The sequence below is a fragment of the Athalia rosae genome, chromosome 4 (genome assembly GCF_917208135.1).
Source record: "Athalia rosae chromosome 4, iyAthRosa1.1, whole genome shotgun sequence".
Classification (NCBI taxonomy): Eukaryota; Metazoa; Arthropoda; class Insecta; order Hymenoptera; family Athaliidae; genus Athalia; species Athalia rosae.
Window position 1 is genome coordinate 12535248 of NC_064029.1, and position 16778 is coordinate 12552025.

The window sequence follows — 16778 nt, forward strand, 5'->3', positions numbered from 1 at the left end:
TCAATATTCTACGAGGATTTTTCACTGCGATTCGAGTGTTTGAAATTGAGCAATTTTTTGGTAAAAAAATGGGTGTTTCCTAGGAAATTTTGAGGAGTGTATAAACGAGAGTTGTTCACTTCAAATCTTCTACCAGAAAATGACACGATAACATATTACCAGGCTCGTTTTTCATCATTTTGTCACTACCTAACTTGTCATACTTTATACAGAATACCAGCAACAACCAGAGTCGCCAAGATGAGTGAGGTACTTATGCGTATAACGTGGTTGGTGTATCGGAATCAGCTTGAAAATGCATGAATTAACCTGAAAGTATAACAAGTAACCCTTAAAGATGAGCGAATTACTCGAAATTTAGAAAACTTCAGTTTGATATCAAAAGATTTATTTTTCAAGGCCAATTCAAGTTGATGCTCGTCACATCAAGCGCTACGATGTCGACTTCAATTTGCAAAATTTCGCAGATGCTTGGCTTTGTCCGACCAAAATCTCCATGCACGAACTCTTTCACATATGTTCCAGCTTGTGTTGTTAAATCCAAAATGAATAGGTTGGTTGCCAAGTCATTGCTTTTCTCTAGCAATTCATCTTCTACTTCTACAAGTGGGTTCTTATTCGAATCCTGATCCCGACATTGTAAGTTGATCGTTTCCTTTGAACTGATCCAACTTGCTTTCATAGCGTGTATTGTTCGCAATCGAGTTGCAAGAGGGCGACGATGTAATACTCTTACTGGAGTCTTCTGAATTACTTCAAGATCACGGATTTCGTTCAGAACATCCAGAGTAGGCAATGGTTGTGAACGGCACAAACACAATGCTCTATAGGTCTTGGTTTTTGTATCTTCGCCTTCTTTCAATGTCTTCAGTTTGTCCCTGAGATGAAATATTTTTTATCAGAATCAGAATACCTCACCTGATTGAGGATGAAAGGATGAATATTAAAACGAGTCTTTTGAATTCAGAACTTACATAACTTTTATGAAATATTTACCTTGAAATACTTTGAAGATTTCCAACAATATGAACCAATTCTGTAGATGTATTTATTTTTTGCGTAAGATCCTGCAAAATTGCCTCTGACAATTTCGTTATTCTAGGATTTAGAAGTTCAACGGCAAATGGACGACCAGAATGTAACGTTCTAACATCCACATCCTCTCGTCCAGAAGATAAAAATTTCATCGCTATTAAAAAAAATCATTCATTGATGATGTACTGTATTTGCATCGAACAAATTTGAAGAGAGTTAGCTATCAAGTATTTCAAACTTTCAAGACGCTATAGCTTGAATGACGTTTTTGAAGATATCAGTCATCGAACTGAATTTTCTGAAAAGGTATTTGGCTGAAAGAATGCCAGACCTGCTCGATGTTTTAGTAGTATCACAGTTTCTCAAATTTAAAAATTTATCCATTCACTCACAATCAGCCTTGACAAATTTTACAATAGGATCGCAGAGTAGTTCTTGGACCGAAGTTTCCATCTTTTTTTGCCCACAGATAAACCATGGAGTTTGACTCAACTCTCTTGAGTATTTGTTATATCTGCCTACAAAAATATAAAATAATACAACAGGATTTTATATCTTCACGTGTACATTAGACTTAGCCAGATTATGTCAAACCTAACAATGAAATACCTACCACCGACAAAAAAACTTGAGTGTGCACATGTCACTTCATTTATAAAGGTTTGCGATGAAGGGTGAGATGGAGGACAAGGGTAGTGTTCCACAAACTGATTTTCTAATGTGTTAATCATTGCTGTTTCTACACTTTTGCGACTGAAAACTCCATCACTATACTTTTTCTTTTGTTGCAACCGTTTTTTAAAGGTATTTCCACACATTTTCAATCTATCAACAATGGGTGAAATTAGAATAGTTATTCTTATATCTAGGAAAAATGATTATTTAAGTGGCTTGAATTTACTTTACTCACAAAGCCTTGCATTCGTCCTCATCCTGTGAATATGCTAAGAATACATCAATTACAAATGGACAAGTAGCTGAGATAGGTACTCCAGTTTTATCAATCAGCTTTTCAACTTCTGGTAAGACTATCCACTTCCATACTTCTTTGATTTGAGGAACAGTGCGCTTGAAGCCAGCGGCAGCTTCTTTGGAAAATTCAAATTTGCGTGACAGATTTATTTGTAAGGAGCGTTCCCTGAGCTGTACAGCTATAGGAATTGTCAAGGCACATGTGAAGACGTCACAATCATACTCTTGGTTATTGACCTCTGCAGCAATCTGAATAAACATGTATATGAAATAACAGTGCTTGGATACAGCAGATCCAACTGCACTTTCTCTACTAACAAAAATAAAATACTTTCTCTATTGCCGCGGTCAATGTTTCATCATCAAGTATTCCCAGACAAGCAATACATGGGTAGTTATTTTTAACTTCTGACACAGAACTGTTGGTATAGCCCAGCTAGAACATATGAGTAAATATTATATTCAATGTAACCAGTGATCGCAACATCCAAAAAAAGTGAAAATGTACGTTCAATTTCTTGAATTCATTGTCAGATATTACCGTGACAGGGCTATGAACAGGATTTTCATAGTGGCTCGGACTTCGAACTCCAGACAAACGCAAACTGCATCTAATACAGCATCCAATACTCAGCGAATAATTATAAATTTCACACTCCTTGTCGATGGAAAACGACATGCCTTCAACGACGGCTGCCTTGAGTCAACCACACTGGTTTGGGGTTTGATTCCAATGCCATTAGTTCCGTCATGGAGGAACTAACCTATTCCTCCATAGTTCGGCCACGTGACTGAAATTACCACGGTTCCGTCGTTGAGTGTACTACACTCGTTGAGTGTAGATAGGAATAGAGGTGCGGAAGACGTGGTGGGGATATGCTTATGTACTTTTCCTTATATACAAGAGCTTTGCCTCCCCATTAGTAGATGGCGCTGACAAAAATTGCCCGATTTTACGCACACACAGAGCGGTCTCGTCTATATGAGAAGGCCCACACATGCAAAGGCTCACGGACAGCCCGAGCTTTCCCTCCCCACTACTTGGTGCGCTGCAGTCGGTGACTTACACGCATACGGGTCCCTGTAAATGATATGCACGCACACAATCGATTCTCGCTGGCGCGCGGCGTTCCGCGATTTCAACTCATTGCCAGAATCAGAGCAATCGAGCAACTCACAAGGGGAGGCTGAGAACTCGTCGTCACCGATTTCGATCAAATTCACAGTATATGTTGGGCTCGACTAGAACTTAAAGTGAGCCAAGTAAAAAGACGAGATGGCTAAGCGTTTCGCAGATATTATTGTTTAAACATTTTATGCGTAGTAGACAAGCTTTTTAAGTTGATGTGTAAAACAAATAGTAATCAGCGCAGCGGCAAGCGTTCGGATTCGTAGCATGAGGCTCGTGGGTTCGTTTCTGTGTGTGTGGGGTTTATTTTTTGGTTTTTTTTTTTCAATGTTTATCTCATTTACGTCGAAATTAAAATGAAATGATGTCAAATATGTTGTATCCACTCTGTTCCAGGCACAGAATCAATTTAACGGGTTCTTAACTCAAAAATTAGGATTAAGGAGTTTCAAAATAAATTTCTTATCCGAATGACAGAACTAAAAAATTTATAATTACTTTTTTATTCGAATGATATAATTAAAGATGCAAATAATATTGTACTACTTAGTTCTTATTTTGACAGTAACAATTAGGAAATAAAAAAAATTCACCTAGTGCTAATTCGATTACTTTCTGTATGCGCTTTTCGCAACCCCGCAAGCTACACAATTGCCAGTTCTCGATTGACGCGTAAGATCAAAATCGGAACGCCGCGCGCCAGCGAGAATCGATTGTGTGCGTGCAAATCATTTACAGGGACCCGTATGCGTGTAAGAGCTGCAGCGCACCAAGTAGTGGGGAGGGAAAGCTCGGGCCGTCCGTGAGCCTTTGCATGTGGTAATCTCATGTACGCGAGAGCGCTCCAAGATACCTAGTAGCGCGCCTTGGTGGCTGGATACGAAACCGTTCTTCCCCTGCCGTCTCAGGTTGGTCAAGCCCCTCGCACTAGCTTCACCTCTATACCCATTTCTACACTCAACGGTACGAGTATCAAATCTTTAACGGTGTAAACATGGCCACTGAAAAGGCACCTTAACTTATTAACAGTTTCTGACAGCTGAAAATATTCTTGTAACGATGAGCGGCATCCTTAAACTGTACAAAAGACTATTAGCAAAATTCCCGTTATATGTTCAATCAGCCCAAGCTGGTGGGTATAACTCTCATTTTCTCACGAGTGTTAAATGTGTCATGGAAACAATCAAACATGAAAAAATCTCAAATAGGTTGACCTCAATTACAGGCATTCTAATGGGAACTGGTGATCAAATTGCTCAGAACTTCGTCGAACAACGCAAATTCAAGGACCTAGATTTCAACCGCAGCTCACAGTTTGTTTGTATTGGCTCTTTCCTGGCAGTAAGTCATTATTGTTATACTTCGGTAAACAATATAGATGTTACCATTTATACTTCGGTAAACAATATAGATGTTACCATTTTATTAGAGCAAAGCTCATGTTCACAGTGCTCTACACTTCATGATTTATCAGTTCAGTCATTTTACAATATCATCATTAATTTTGAATAAGAGCGTGGGATAAGTAACTGCTATTAAAATTGTGTCTGAGTTTGTCGTTATGAGTAAAAGTAAGGCCGGTCAAACAGTTCCTAGGAAAAGAGAATTTTCAAGAAAATATTTGTTCTGAGAAGTTAGTCGCACATACATGCATATATAGCAACAATAAACAAAAAACAATTTTTTCACTAAAACCTAATAAGTAAAAAAGTGAACATCATACGAGTATAAGCAGTGAATCTGAGATGACACTTGAAAACTAAGACAGATTTACTGAGTTTTCGTTTGTAGAAAAACGTTAAATTTTTAGGGTCCTACAACGTCAATCTGGTATAGAATTTTGGAAAGAAATATTGGATCTAAAAGTTCAACAGCTGCTTTGAAAAAGGTACTGTTAGATCAAGGATGTTTTGCACCTTTCTTTATAACAGTATTATTAACAGTTATTGGAAAGTTGCAAGGAAAGGATTTTGAAGGAATAAAACGAAAACTGAAAAGTGATTACTTCGACATATTGTTCAATAATTACAAGGTAATAAAGTAGTGTTACAAAAAATATACATATAGTATGCCACTATGTAAATTTTAACGTATAAATAATGCATTCTTCTATCATATTCTACAGCTGTGGCCCATGGTTCAATTAGCTAATTTTTATTTCATTCGGTTGGAATACCAAGTGTTGGTAGTACAATCGGTCGCTATATTCTGGAATACGTATATCTCATATAGGACAAACCGGGATGTACAACCTCATAACAAAAGTACATAACTCATCAGAGTTGATGATAAATCTTATAACAAAGGTATCGTTTTGATCGTCTCTACTCTCGTGTAGGTATTTTTATGATTACCCACTATAATCACGATTGTGAAACATGAGTATTCTTTTAGATGGGACTTTTAGCTAATAATTAAACATAGTTTATGGAACATTTTTGCAAAATAATATCGAAGATATGGCTATAATTAATTGTCTGAGCTTTAACAATATGAGATGGACTTCCTCCCCACGTGTTCATATCACAAATTCGTCCATTTTAATTTTTATCACAAATACGAATAATATAAAATATAAAAAGTCATCGAATGTTACGAAGTAGGTGACGAAAGGTGAAGGGGTATTTGCAGCCTTTGTCAACCATTAGACCATTCTTGAAAAACAACCTGTTCTTTGCAATATGGAAACCAACTGGAAACCGGTTGTATCCCAACCTGGGATTACCTGTGCCTACAATACGTATGGGTGCACGAATACGCATAATGTGGTTTGATGGACAGTTTCAAATCGTTCTGTTGAAACGCGTCTATTGACGCTCATTAGCATGTATGGAACTGATGTCATCTGTGAAGGATCGAACGATACAGAAGCTGCTATTCTACATGCAACTAGACTATAAATGAATATTACAAGTGTATTGATATTTCAATAATAAGATTGTAAAAGAAACTTCGAAGTGCATAGGTATAAATATGCCCATTATTACTAGCATGACGCACATAAATATTGAGGCAATAAACATTTGTATAGTTACACAGTCATAAAAAATGTCATGAAGCAAGGTGTGGAGAAATAAATGAAGTACATTTTTCCCTAAGCGGCTTGTCAGAAAAAAGTCTGATTAGGTAACATACATATGTATAATGATCAGACACTCTGATTCTCAGATTCGTGTTAATGAAGACAACAATGCTTGAAAGTTTGACCATTAATTTATCGCCTTTTTTCGAATGGGCTTATCACTCTTCTGATGTCATGATCAATAAGATGATAGTTTTTACAACACCGAAAATTGACTTTTATGTGGAAATTGATCGTCTCTCAAAAGTTAACTCTTGACTGTGGATGTGTAAGAGTTTTGGCTTCATTGCGTTCGTCCCCGGGTCAATGTATATAAACTTAAAACTAAAACATTCTACTTAATTACTAAGAGCAAGAGGTCTATTTTGTGGGTGTTTGATTACGTGCACGTGTATTTGGATCAGGTCTGTCTCTGTCAAATGATGGTGTAGATGAGCGTCCTTTGAGTGGGTAGATATGAAGGTGTCGGCGGCAGAAGCAGTAGTCATTATGTCGTTCAGGTATCTCAGTTTAATTTAGATTGCTTAGTGATACGGCGTCCGTGATGAATTTCGTTTTTGTTGAACGCCGAGAACTCGTGGGGTGTACTCGTTCTCGTCTCGTCTCAGTGGGTCTGCTGTGTCGTTCGCTTGCATGTAAATTTGGCCTGATGCAATTGCCACACTGTTTTATCTCTGTATATTAATATGTATGATGATGACTGGGTACGCTTTATTTAGCCCCAGTTGTCACCACTGCCTCCCTGGTCACCCCTCTGCTATACGCTGCTATCAAGGTTGGATGCCGACTGTCTCTTTCCATTCTTATGTTAGTTTCTTCACTTTCTTCTCACCTCATCGTTCTTCTCTTTATTCCCAATTCTCTTTCTCTTTCTAAACCTTTTTCTCTTTCTTTCTAATCCTACTATAGTATAGATACATACACAATCCTACAGATGATAATAGGCAATATGTAAAATGTCCTAAAACGAACAGTGAAAGGTATTTCAGGGACACACTGCGTGAATTCCATTTATAAATATTATTTATATTTGATTTTTTATTTAGCTATTTATTTATTTATTTCAATTTTATCTGTCTCGTGCCATTTACAAAATAATAGTATATTTCGAAAACGTAACAAGTGAATATAAAAAGTGTAAAGGGGGGTGTTCAAAAAATCATTACCATATTATTTACAAATTTTATGAGTAAATTAGATTTTTAGAATACCCTTTACGTACTAAGTACTAGATGGTGCAGCGAAAAGTAGGTGAACAAACAATTTCAATATTTGCTAAAACGGCGATTTTCGTCATCTTTGTTTTCATCTGAATTTCGTCGCATGAACTAGATTAGTATTTTCTATATATATCGTTCGGAATGATTACGCATCGTGGTGTATTTTTACTGTACAATTAGGAATACCTTTGGGGCTATTAAGTTAATAGCACATTTTATCTAAATCAAATACTTATTGACATTGCGGAAATCTTGAATTTTGTGAATTTCATCAACATCACATTTTCGGCAATGTAATAATCATCATTTGATAGATCAGTAGATAGGTTGGGTAAAATTAAATTGAGTAAATCCTAACTAGTCAATTGGTTCCATATTAAGTAAGTACATTATGGGTAAAATACTTGAATATTAAATTGGATTTCGTTGATGATCAATCATTACCACCACCATTAAACAAATTCCATTTTGAAAATTCTCATAATTTTTAAATAAACAAGGTAACTAATAAGTAGGAATTATCAAATTTGAAGTAATACGGTCATCACAGTTTTCAGTTCATCTAATCTTTGATAAGAGATAAAATGATATTTAAGAATTATCAATGATTTTTCTTTCTTTTTACGTGAATTACCTTCTATCGCAGCGAGGGGATAGTCGATTCATATCTTATCAGCAGCATTTCGATAGCCGATTCATATCTTATCAGCATTTGTATATCCGGATGGTAACTGCGGCGTTTATATTGGATCAGATATTATATCACACACGTGCATAAAATTTCAACAAAATTAGGCATGAATTTACACGTGATGATGCAAGTCAACATTTACACGTCTTTTTTTTTTTGTCTGTACATAGAAGCACTACTTATATCTCATCAACCTCGCGTAGACAAGCAATGAGGGAATTCTGATTTGAGATAAATACTATATCATTAGAGTTACCACACATTTAGTAGAGTGTTTTTCGAAAAAAATAATTGAATAACAGACTGATGCCTCAATGAATTTTAAAACAGATCACCCCCGAAGGCAGTGTTGTTTTTATTCATTTTTTATTTTATTTGATATACTTTTTGTGTACCTTGGCCAATCTTTAAGTGCTGTTAAATATGCGGTCATATCTATCGTGTTTTGTCTACCTTGGCATTGATGAGTTATAGAAAAAAAAAAATCGATCCAACTGTGCTTTCAACTCTTCTTGGAACCTCACATATCTACAGACGGAATTTCTTCTGCTTTGGCAACAGCTGCTGGTATGGTGTCTGTGGTTCTGGACCGTGTACAAGGTCCGAGAAGTTTAGTACACGATAACTCGCCAGTTTGAATAGAATGAACCTTCTTTAGCAAGTCGTAGTTTATACGTTGAGTTACGACCGCATCTTTTCTGAAATGAAAGATTGAAAGTAGAATTGTATTGAGCACTGTGGGAAAAAGACAAACAAAATTGTTACGACTTATTTAGCGTTCGTATTTATACGCACTTGTATTCTGGGTGAGTGATTACTTCATTCCTTAGCCATGCGGCCGTTGTCATGAGGTCGCCAGAAGCTCGTCTCTGAATTAATTTCAAATACCTTTGAACGGTACAATGTGTATCTGCATCTACATCCATACTGGTCAAGTAAGAGTTGACTAATGGTATCAGGCCAGGAAAAACACCGTCCTGTTTGGAGAAGGAGCAAGTTGAATAGTTACTATTCTATTCGAATCTATTATTGTACCTACGTATATGTATATGTTCATAGAAAACGCTTTTTTAAAAACAAAGAATCTAATATTCATCTACTCATCTAAAGCAAGTGGTCCAGAAACAAATTATATACCTTTCCATTAATTATTTCATTAACCGAAAATTTGGTGTACTCAGTTTCAGTGTCAACACATTGCTTGGCATCGGACGTTATGTCCTTTCTGAACCAGAAATTTTCTTTTTTGACCGCATCCCGTTTTTGAGCCTTGGCCATATTTTCGTCTACTCTGCTAATCGGTATAAGCAAATTCAATTTGTAGCTAAGTATTACTCTAGTTAATAAAACCACGAAACAGACTATAGCCGCGTTTTCAAAGTCTGTAATTTGTACTTCGCAAGGCCTGAATTCCACGCGCCATCCGATTGAAGAATTTGGAGGCGGTGGCTTGAAGCGCATTGTTTGCCAATTTGTTGATTGAATGTTCTGAAATTTGAAAACTTCTGTACTCCTTCGTATTATTGATAATGAAACGTTTTCAACTCCGTTACTGAAACTTACTTCGAAATGATCGGTGTCCTCCTCATCGTTTTGATGAACTTTTTCTGTGAATAGCGAGACCGAGTCTCTGATGAATAAGTGAGCAACGTGTTGTGCAAGTAATTTGTCAATTCCATTTTTTGAAAGTTGCTTAAATATCTCTTCATCATATGTCAAAGGAACATCGTTGTATTTACCACCTTGTTCACTCAAGTAAGAATCTATTGAGTCATACCTAGATTTGCTAATTCTAAATTTATTCTCTTTCAGTGGCTTCAACCCACGTTCTTCTTCTGTTCTACAGTCAACGGAACATGATATGACGTTCCATCGGCAGTCAACATCAGTTACATAACCTTTATGCAAAGGGCTTGCTGCTGTTAGAGCTAACTAGCATGGGAAAAAGAAATAAAGAGTTTTTTAGTACCTTCATTGCTGGAGGCACGACTTTGGTTTTATAGATGACTTTAAAATAGTTTACCCTTTGCTTGATCTGATTGTTCGACTTACCATTATTGGACAAAGCGGAGTAAGTTGGTCATACAATGTTCGAGCCTCTTGTATATTACATGCTTGAAAGGTCAATTGTAAACAGCAGCACCCCATTCCAAAACCCATGGCATCCATGTAGACGTGATCTTCTTTGGCAGCTTGCTCACTCGTCCCATCATCTCCCAACGAGGCTAAGTCTTCTTTGAATGGTTGGGGAACCTTTTCATCCCGAAAAACTGCAAAGTGAATGAATTTCGTCAATGCTGCCAACTTAACTATTCAAACAACAACGAACTTCCGGGAAAAAACGTTAATGATTTCATCAACTGGATGCATCTCTGTTCTTAACTCACCCGGTAAGTTTATCGCCACTTTTTCACCTCGTCTCTGCCTTATGTTTCTAGTCAGAGTCTTGAACCTTGGATGACCAGGGAATATTGCTTCATCAGGAAAGAATAAGCTGTGTGATGCACCACTGGTTGGAGTGGGCTTTGTCGGTGGATCCGTGAAATCTGGTGCTCCCAACCTACCAGTTATTTTCAATTGAGGCAAAATAAGTTCATTACTCAATTATCACATTAGGTGTCTCGTTTCAACTAAAATATTCTTGTTAAAAGTTCTCAATATGTCTGTAATTACCTTGGGAAACTTGTCAATGACATTAGTACTTCACCAGGTTGAAGCAACATAGTTGCCTCTTGTCTTCGGTATTGCATATTTGCCTCGACCACATTAAAATGTGCAAGTAATCCTCCATATGGTTTTCCAGGTGTTCCTTCAATCATATATGCTCCATATTCTGGTCTCCATAGCGATTTCACATTACTGTGTAAAAATGGAAGTTATCTCATACATATAAACAAAATACATATCTGCTGTGCCATAATTTTATATTATCTCAAGTAGAGTAGAAGACTTTTCGATGCTGGGTTACATCTGTGAGGAATAAAATCTAATTAATCTTTCTTACGAAAGCATGACTCCAAATAACTATAATCTTATCTCAGCAAACAAGCACAATAATGCACAAGTGGCAGACATGTGTCGCTAAATACTTCATCAATAAATTCATTGCCCGCTAAAAGATGATTTGTTCTCTACTCTACAAAATTATGTAATGCACAGTTTTGTTGTACAGTCATAAAGACATGGGAAAGGCCAAGTTCAAAATTTGAATTCGGAAAATGCCATTTACAGTTTCCTGTTTGAGATTATTTTACAGGTGTGCTCTATATCTGGATCTGATTAACTAAAGGTAACTTTGAAGAATTTCTCTGCAACAGAGAGTGCAATAAAATTTAAATTGATCAACTTTGAATAACAGATTTAGAAAAACGTTTTCCCAATTCAATCTTTGAAGAAAAAATGTTAAACTATGATTTCAAGAATGTAGTGCTTTTCAAATACCATCTAGTGATGGAAAATGCATAGTCTATTCAACTTACATTGGATCTTGAAGTTCTTTTTCATTAAGAGTATTCAAAATTTCTTCAGCTCGCAAACTAACTTTAGCCGTTTTTTCTTCATCATTGAATTTAACCAGAACATATTCTACCTGTAATACATACCAAGGATTCTATGGGTTACTTGGGTAGTAGTTTCACTTTATGAAATGTTCAAAAGTACATTTTACATGAAAGGGATATACAGCTTGAAACCTATAATGATTTTATCAATTTAATTACTTCTGACGAGAACTGCAAACATATATGGCAATACTAGGATCCTAAAAGATAAAAAAAGTATATGAGAGCACTGCGTACGCATAAACTTGTTCACTTTGCTGATTTATGCTTTATCTTTTCATGGTATTAAAATGTTCCAAACGCAAGTCTATGATTGGGGTCACTCTTATTAATTGAAGTTAAAAGAAACTATGGATCTAATTCATTTGTGTTGAAAGGCGACGAATTAACTTCGAGGGTATAGATAGACCGAAAAGTGAATATCTTATAAATTGGTGAATAATGGTTTGGGTATAATAAGATTAGTGCAGGTGATATGAGAGTTGAGTCATTTGGTGTGACTGCGCCAAATGGGCCAGAGAGAATTAAGTGTCTCATAAGAAAATGTACGTACAATGAAAGTCATGTAGTCTTAGACGCACATAATTGCAATGTCATCTCATACCTCATCACCCCATTTGAGGATATCTCCCTGTCTGTCCCTCAGCCTTTTGTACAGGTTAATAAATTGCACAATCCCGTGTTTTCGTACATGATCGGATAAATCTTTGGTATCCTCCCAGCTCATGGGGCTTCCTTCAGTCAATAAGCCCATCTTCACGGATTGTTTCTTTTCTATTAAGGCGTTGTTAAAAGTCTACACAAATGTTCAACGAGATCGAACGTTTTGTTGACAGAAGGATCGCACGCCCAACACTGCAGATTCGGCACAGCAACTAAAGTGCTTGAAGCTTAATGACTGGACTTGAACGATTGAATAAGAAGCAGAGCTCTGTTATGTTTTTTTGTATTTTATTTGAATATTTTTTTTTCGTAATCGAATAGGTTTCAATCAAAAAAGTTCCACATTCGAAACGTCAATCGCTAGTTACTTCAATAATCCGCGTGTTTGATGTGCGGTCTAATGACGACTGAAATCCACTGAGGCATCTTGCTGCTTATAAGATTTCGTTATGTGATGCAATTCTTTACTGCGGAAGAGATTGTACCTACTATCTGTACTCAATGTTATTATCGTTAAAATAAATTACGCAAGAAACACGAAATTTTTTTCTCATTTGTCGTTTACATGACTCAGCAATATTGAATTTCAGATAATTGCAGATTGGTACCAGCTCTAGCAGATAATGTTTTCGGTCGATTTACTTCAGATTTACTGAAAACCGTCGTTGCGAGTGAAAATAAAAGTCTCTACGAAATTCTGTCAACCAACAGTGACCGGAGATTCTTAATCTTCAATCAAGGCAAATTCATCACTATTCTTTGAGGTATGCACGTCCAGTAACATTCACACAACAATTTTAGCAATTCATCATTCATGATGAATTGCTAAAAAAAGGAACATTGTTAGTTGTTTTATGATTTATTCAGGTCAACAGGTGTCAAGGCTGCGCGAAGAGAATTGGTACTTGTCCTGTCATTCAATTTAATGTTTGATTTATCATCCGTATGAAGGGACTTCATTTTCTACAATTCAGATCTGCTGTATCCAAGTACTGAAATATTACAGCAATCGAATGATACTTATCCACAAATGGATAACAATGATTGTCATGCTTATCAACTCCAGTTGGAATTATAATTCCTGTGAAGTTGGAAAGGGGATGTTATACGATCGTGTTTCAATATATTACATACAGGACATGCGGACAGACGTCGCAGGACAGATATCGTTTTAGAAATATAACTGTGAAATTGATATTGTAGCAGTAAGAATTACATGGGTGATGATCAGACCACCTTACATCAAAATCGGAGTTCCATCACGTGAGATCTTTGAATTCCTTTTGTTGTACTCTACAGTACATATAATATATGAATATTTACACTCATCAGCCAAAGTTAATCATCTGCCAAGCACCTGATAAGACTCTCTTGAATTCGGTGTGGTAAAACCTGATATACATATACTTTTTGACGACGAACAAGTACATCCAACTATTAGTTATGGATGCTCTCATGCTTAAATATTCCAAGCTCTCACGCACCATTTGGAAGTCTACTTATCTTATTGTTAACGAATGTATACAGGCATCACTTGACATATCCTTGCAACGAAAAAATCAAGTATTGTAGACTGAAATTATTCTCATGGCCACATGAATGCACAACGATCAGCAATAAACGATTCATTTGATGGGAGACGATTCATTGTTTATCAAATACTTACGCGTTATGATATAGAGCGTGAAAATTCATTGATATTCATCACACCAAATTGCACCATGTGTGAGTTAAATAGGTCTAAGCTTGTGACTGAATTCGTAAAAAATCAATTTGAGTTTATCCACCAAGATTAAATGCCAGACGTTCTATAATTAGAAAAACACTTCGAGCAATAAGAAAATGGGCTTTTATTTTTTCTAACTTCCAACTTTATTCAGACGCCAGCATGAAATTTTGTCAGCAAGATCCGCAGATACGAACAGTTGGCTATTGTTCAGTCAAACAGTCCAAAACCCATGTCATCATCTTCTTCTTCAGATTCTTCTTTCTTTTCTTCTTTCTTCTCAGCAGCAGCGGTTGTGGCAGCAGCGACTGGAGCAGTAGCAGCGGCAGCTGCAGCAAACTTGCTGGGATCCTAATATAACATAGGCCAAAAAGTTCCGTTTAAAAAATATATAGATCCTTTTTCAGATGTAGCTCAGGTTTCAATGAAATAGTAACTAGGATATAGACACATTTTCAGACAGCGTATTCACGCGATTTATCAACTGAGAGCAGGCACGTCAGTGGGTTCAGCTATTTCTAGCTCTAACGTGTTATTCCTTTTCTTCAGACGCGCTGGGCTTTCATCATGAAGGCATGATATTCATGTTATGTAATACATCAGTTCGTCAAATTTAATAGCATTCGAAAAATTTACCTTGATGTATTCCTTAATAGTGGTTGCCTCCTTGAATTCGACTTCTGTAGTTGCAGCAATAGCAAGCAAGTTCTTAAATCCGTTAGCAACGCTATGAGGAGCACTGGCAATTGTGGGATAGCTAATGGCTAAGCAGACAGAAGCTAAGTTGGCAACTCCAGCCAAGAACTTAGCACGTAAATCCTCAGGCTTGATGTCTAAGATTTCTGGAGCAAAGATGGTACCAGAATCATACACTTGTTCAACCAACAAACCATACGAGAAGGGGGAGATGTTTAACATGTTTAGAAGTGTAGCTTCTGAAGCTCCCACCTTGTCTCCAGGCTTCAAAATGTGCACGTCATTCTATAAAATGAATTCAAAGTTATTTGAATGTACCTGATACCTTTGTTTCAAACTACATTACAATGTATCGCAAGATCATCAACTCACAATGATTTCAATAGTACCCTTAGAAATCTTGGTTGGAATGCTCAAGGCTTGAAAAAATGAAGTCTTTTCAGGTCCCAGTCCAGTATTCTGAGCAGGAATGATGACACTCAATGGTGCAATAGCACCAGCCCTAGCAGGCGCACGAACTTTGTTCTCGATCAGCTTGTCTCTAACTTCTACAAGATCTCCGCGAGTGAATACAAAGCCAACATTGCCACGGATGTGTGGTAACAGTTTTTCAAGTGCCTGATTGCGTTCAATGTGACCACGAATGGCTTTCCGCATCATGGTGTTCTTGCCCATGAGCACAACAGCATTACCACGTAACGACATACGAATCTGCTGCATTTGTTTCGAGCCAACGTTGTCTGCACCCACGATGAAACATTTTGGGTAATCATCCAGAAGTTGCTGGGAACAGAGACATTATTTACTACACAATCTCCATCACTTTACACGTATAATTTCTACCAAATTTAGTGTTGACTAAATTTTATCAAATGGCAAACTTTCAAAACTGCATTTTACTAACTACACTCTGATGGTTAGATGTTCTGGAATACACAATTACACGAAATCCATGCAGTCGAATTTTAAAAACTTTTGTCATTGTCAACACCGGCATGGAACCATAGTAACGCCAGCATCCGATGCCTATACGATTGTAAGATATGCAGGCAGTCCACAAGGATATTTTTTGTTTTGTTTGCAATCTCTTAAGGTATTCAAAAAACCAAAGAATTTCATAATAATGAAATGTGTACTCACAATGAGTTTGGTGAAGTAGTTCGACTTCCATGTTGCTTTGTCCTCCCTACCCATCTTTGGTGCGTGTAGGGATACCGAGAAGGAGTTTAAGGGCTGAAAAAACAAAGGTGTCGAATTAATATGCTATTCTTAGAAAAAACTAAATTATTCAACAAGTTGCATGACTTTCAGGCTCTGGAGGAATTAATATAATGAGTAAAACAGCCGGATAAAAAACGGATGTAGCGTATGTTTGAAGCGTGGTCGACAACTTAGCATTCGAGCACATGTTCGCAACTGATATTTATACAATTTTGATAAATCAAGTTGATTTTCTCTTAGTTTAGACAATATAGAATGAACATTATTCATCACAACCAGAATAATGATTCAATTCCGAACCTCAATATATTCAGGAAAAAAAAGAAAATGGGAGAAAAGTAGGGTGAATCTACGAACTTACCTCAGCAGGATAAACGGGCGTAATGAACGAAAAATTAGCAGGCCTGAGAGTAGACGGTGGACACCGGATGTAGCCGAGGAACTCGAGTAGCTGCTGCCGGAAGTTAAATATCGATGACTCGAAATGCAGCGATCGAGTTCCCCGGTACGCACTGCCGGTACATTTGAATTGTATATTCGAAAAAGTTTGCTATCAACGGCAACGTTTTCAGTCAACGAGTCCAACCCATTCTTTCAGTTAACAGTCAACGCTACTAATCTCGTTGACTGAAGATTGGTACTTCAGTGAACGTCATTACAAAACTTCAGTCAACGTTAAGGCGTTGAGATTTGGCATAGGAACGCCTTTGTATATGTATTCAATTGACTCTTCAGGATCCTAATTATAAAGTAAAAATAATTATTATTGTCAATTGGACTGAA

General features: G+C 36.9%; 4 protein-coding genes across 8 annotated transcripts; 1 reads left to right on the forward strand and 3 right to left on the reverse strand.

Annotated features, from left to right (window-relative positions):
• Positions 1–371: 371 nt before the first annotated feature.
• Positions 372–2837, reverse strand: LOC105691166 (tRNA pseudouridine synthase Pus10). The gene is made up of 7 exons (XM_020855334.3): positions 2549–2837; positions 2339–2443; positions 1946–2256; positions 1649–1860; positions 1428–1553; positions 997–1189; positions 372–878 (listed from the first exon to the last, which is right to left on the reverse strand). The coding sequence occupies exons 1-7, from the start codon at positions 2684–2686 to the stop codon at positions 395–397; spliced, it is 1569 nt and encodes a 522-aa protein (XP_020710993.2). The 5' UTR covers positions 2687–2837; the 3' UTR covers positions 372–394.
• A 1225-nt stretch (positions 2838–4062) lies between these two features.
• LOC105691186 (protein Mpv17) lies at positions 4063–6234 on the forward strand. 5 transcript variants are annotated; one of them, XM_012409507.3, is made up of 5 exons: positions 4063–4268; positions 4362–4477; positions 4947–5024; positions 5091–5168; positions 5262–6234. In XM_012409507.3, the coding sequence occupies exons 1-5, from the start codon at positions 4196–4198 to the stop codon at positions 5406–5408; spliced, it is 492 nt and encodes a 163-aa protein (XP_012264930.1). In that variant the 5' UTR covers positions 4063–4195; the 3' UTR covers positions 5409–6234. The 5 variants fall into 5 exon arrangements, with proteins under 5 accessions (XP_012264930.1, XP_020711006.1, XP_012264929.1 ...); XM_020855347.3 differs by having other exon boundaries at positions 4064–4268; positions 4947–5168; positions 5262–5442; positions 5531–6234; XM_012409506.4 differs by having other exon boundaries at positions 4064–4268; positions 4947–5168; positions 5262–5442; positions 5737–6234.
• A 1002-nt stretch (positions 6235–7236) lies between these two features.
• On the reverse strand, positions 7237–12946 carry LOC105691184 (glutamate--cysteine ligase catalytic subunit). Its single transcript, XM_012409503.3, has 9 exons — positions 12294–12946; positions 11609–11718; positions 10803–10988; positions 10517–10689; positions 10182–10399; positions 9693–10061; positions 9267–9617; positions 8925–9106; positions 7237–8827 (listed from the first exon to the last, which is right to left on the reverse strand). The coding sequence occupies exons 1-9, from the start codon at positions 12441–12443 to the stop codon at positions 8650–8652; spliced, it is 1917 nt and encodes a 638-aa protein (XP_012264926.1). The 5' UTR covers positions 12444–12946; the 3' UTR covers positions 7237–8649.
• A 1238-nt stretch (positions 12947–14184) lies between these two features.
• LOC105691185 (60S acidic ribosomal protein P0) lies at positions 14185–16419 on the reverse strand. Its single transcript, XM_012409504.3, has 5 exons — positions 16357–16419; positions 15915–16007; positions 15147–15557; positions 14715–15059; positions 14185–14429 (listed from the first exon to the last, which is right to left on the reverse strand). Exons 2-5 carry the CDS (start codon positions 15966–15968, stop codon positions 14289–14291), a joined length of 951 nt encoding a protein of 316 aa, XP_012264927.1. The 5' UTR covers positions 15969–16007; positions 16357–16419; the 3' UTR covers positions 14185–14288.
• Positions 16420–16778: the final 359 nt, after the last annotated feature.

Bases quoted from the DNA above. Each gene is read 5' to 3' on its own strand.
- LOC105691166 (XM_020855334.3), bottom strand. From the start codon at position 2,686: ATGTCGTTTTCCATCGACAAGGAGTGTGAAATTTATAATTATTCGCTG. The intron at 2,444-2,548 runs GTAATATCTGAC...CATATGTTCTAG, and splicing joins CTGTTCATAGCCCTGTCACG to CTGGGCTATACCAACAGTTC. The intron at 1,190-1,427 runs GTGAGTGAATGG...TTTTTTTAATAG, and splicing joins AAAATTTGTCAAGGCTGATT to CGATGAAATTTTTATCTTCT.
- LOC105691186 (XM_020855347.3), top strand. From the start codon at position 4,196: ATGAGCGGCATCCTTAAACTGTACAAAAGACTATTAGCAAAATTCCCG. The intron at 4,269-4,361 runs GTGGGTATAACT...CCTCAATTACAG, and splicing joins TGTTCAATCAGCCCAAGCTG to GCATTCTAATGGGAACTGGT. The intron at 5,169-5,261 runs GTAATAAAGTAG...CATATTCTACAG, and splicing joins TATTGTTCAATAATTACAAG to CTGTGGCCCATGGTTCAATT.
- LOC105691184 (XM_012409503.3), bottom strand. From the start codon at position 12,443: ATGGGCTTATTGACTGAAGGAAGCCCCATGAGCTGGGAGGATACCAAA. The intron at 10,989-11,608 runs GTAAGTTGAATA...ATTTTTACACAG, and splicing joins AAAGAACTTCAAGATCCAAT to TAATGTGAAATCGCTATGGA. The intron at 9,107-9,266 runs GTATATAATTTG...TTCTCCAAACAG, and splicing joins ATGAAATAATTAATGGAAAG to GACGGTGTTTTTCCTGGCCT.
- LOC105691185 (XM_012409504.3), bottom strand. From the start codon at position 15,968: ATGGGTAGGGAGGACAAAGCAACATGGAAGTCGAACTACTTCACCAAA. The intron at 15,558-15,914 runs GTGAGTACACAT...CTCTGTTCCCAG, and splicing joins ACTACTTCACCAAACTCATT to CAACTTCTGGATGATTACCC. The intron at 15,060-15,146 runs GTGAGTTGATGA...TTCATTTTATAG, and splicing joins AGGGTACTATTGAAATCATT to AATGACGTGCACATTTTGAA.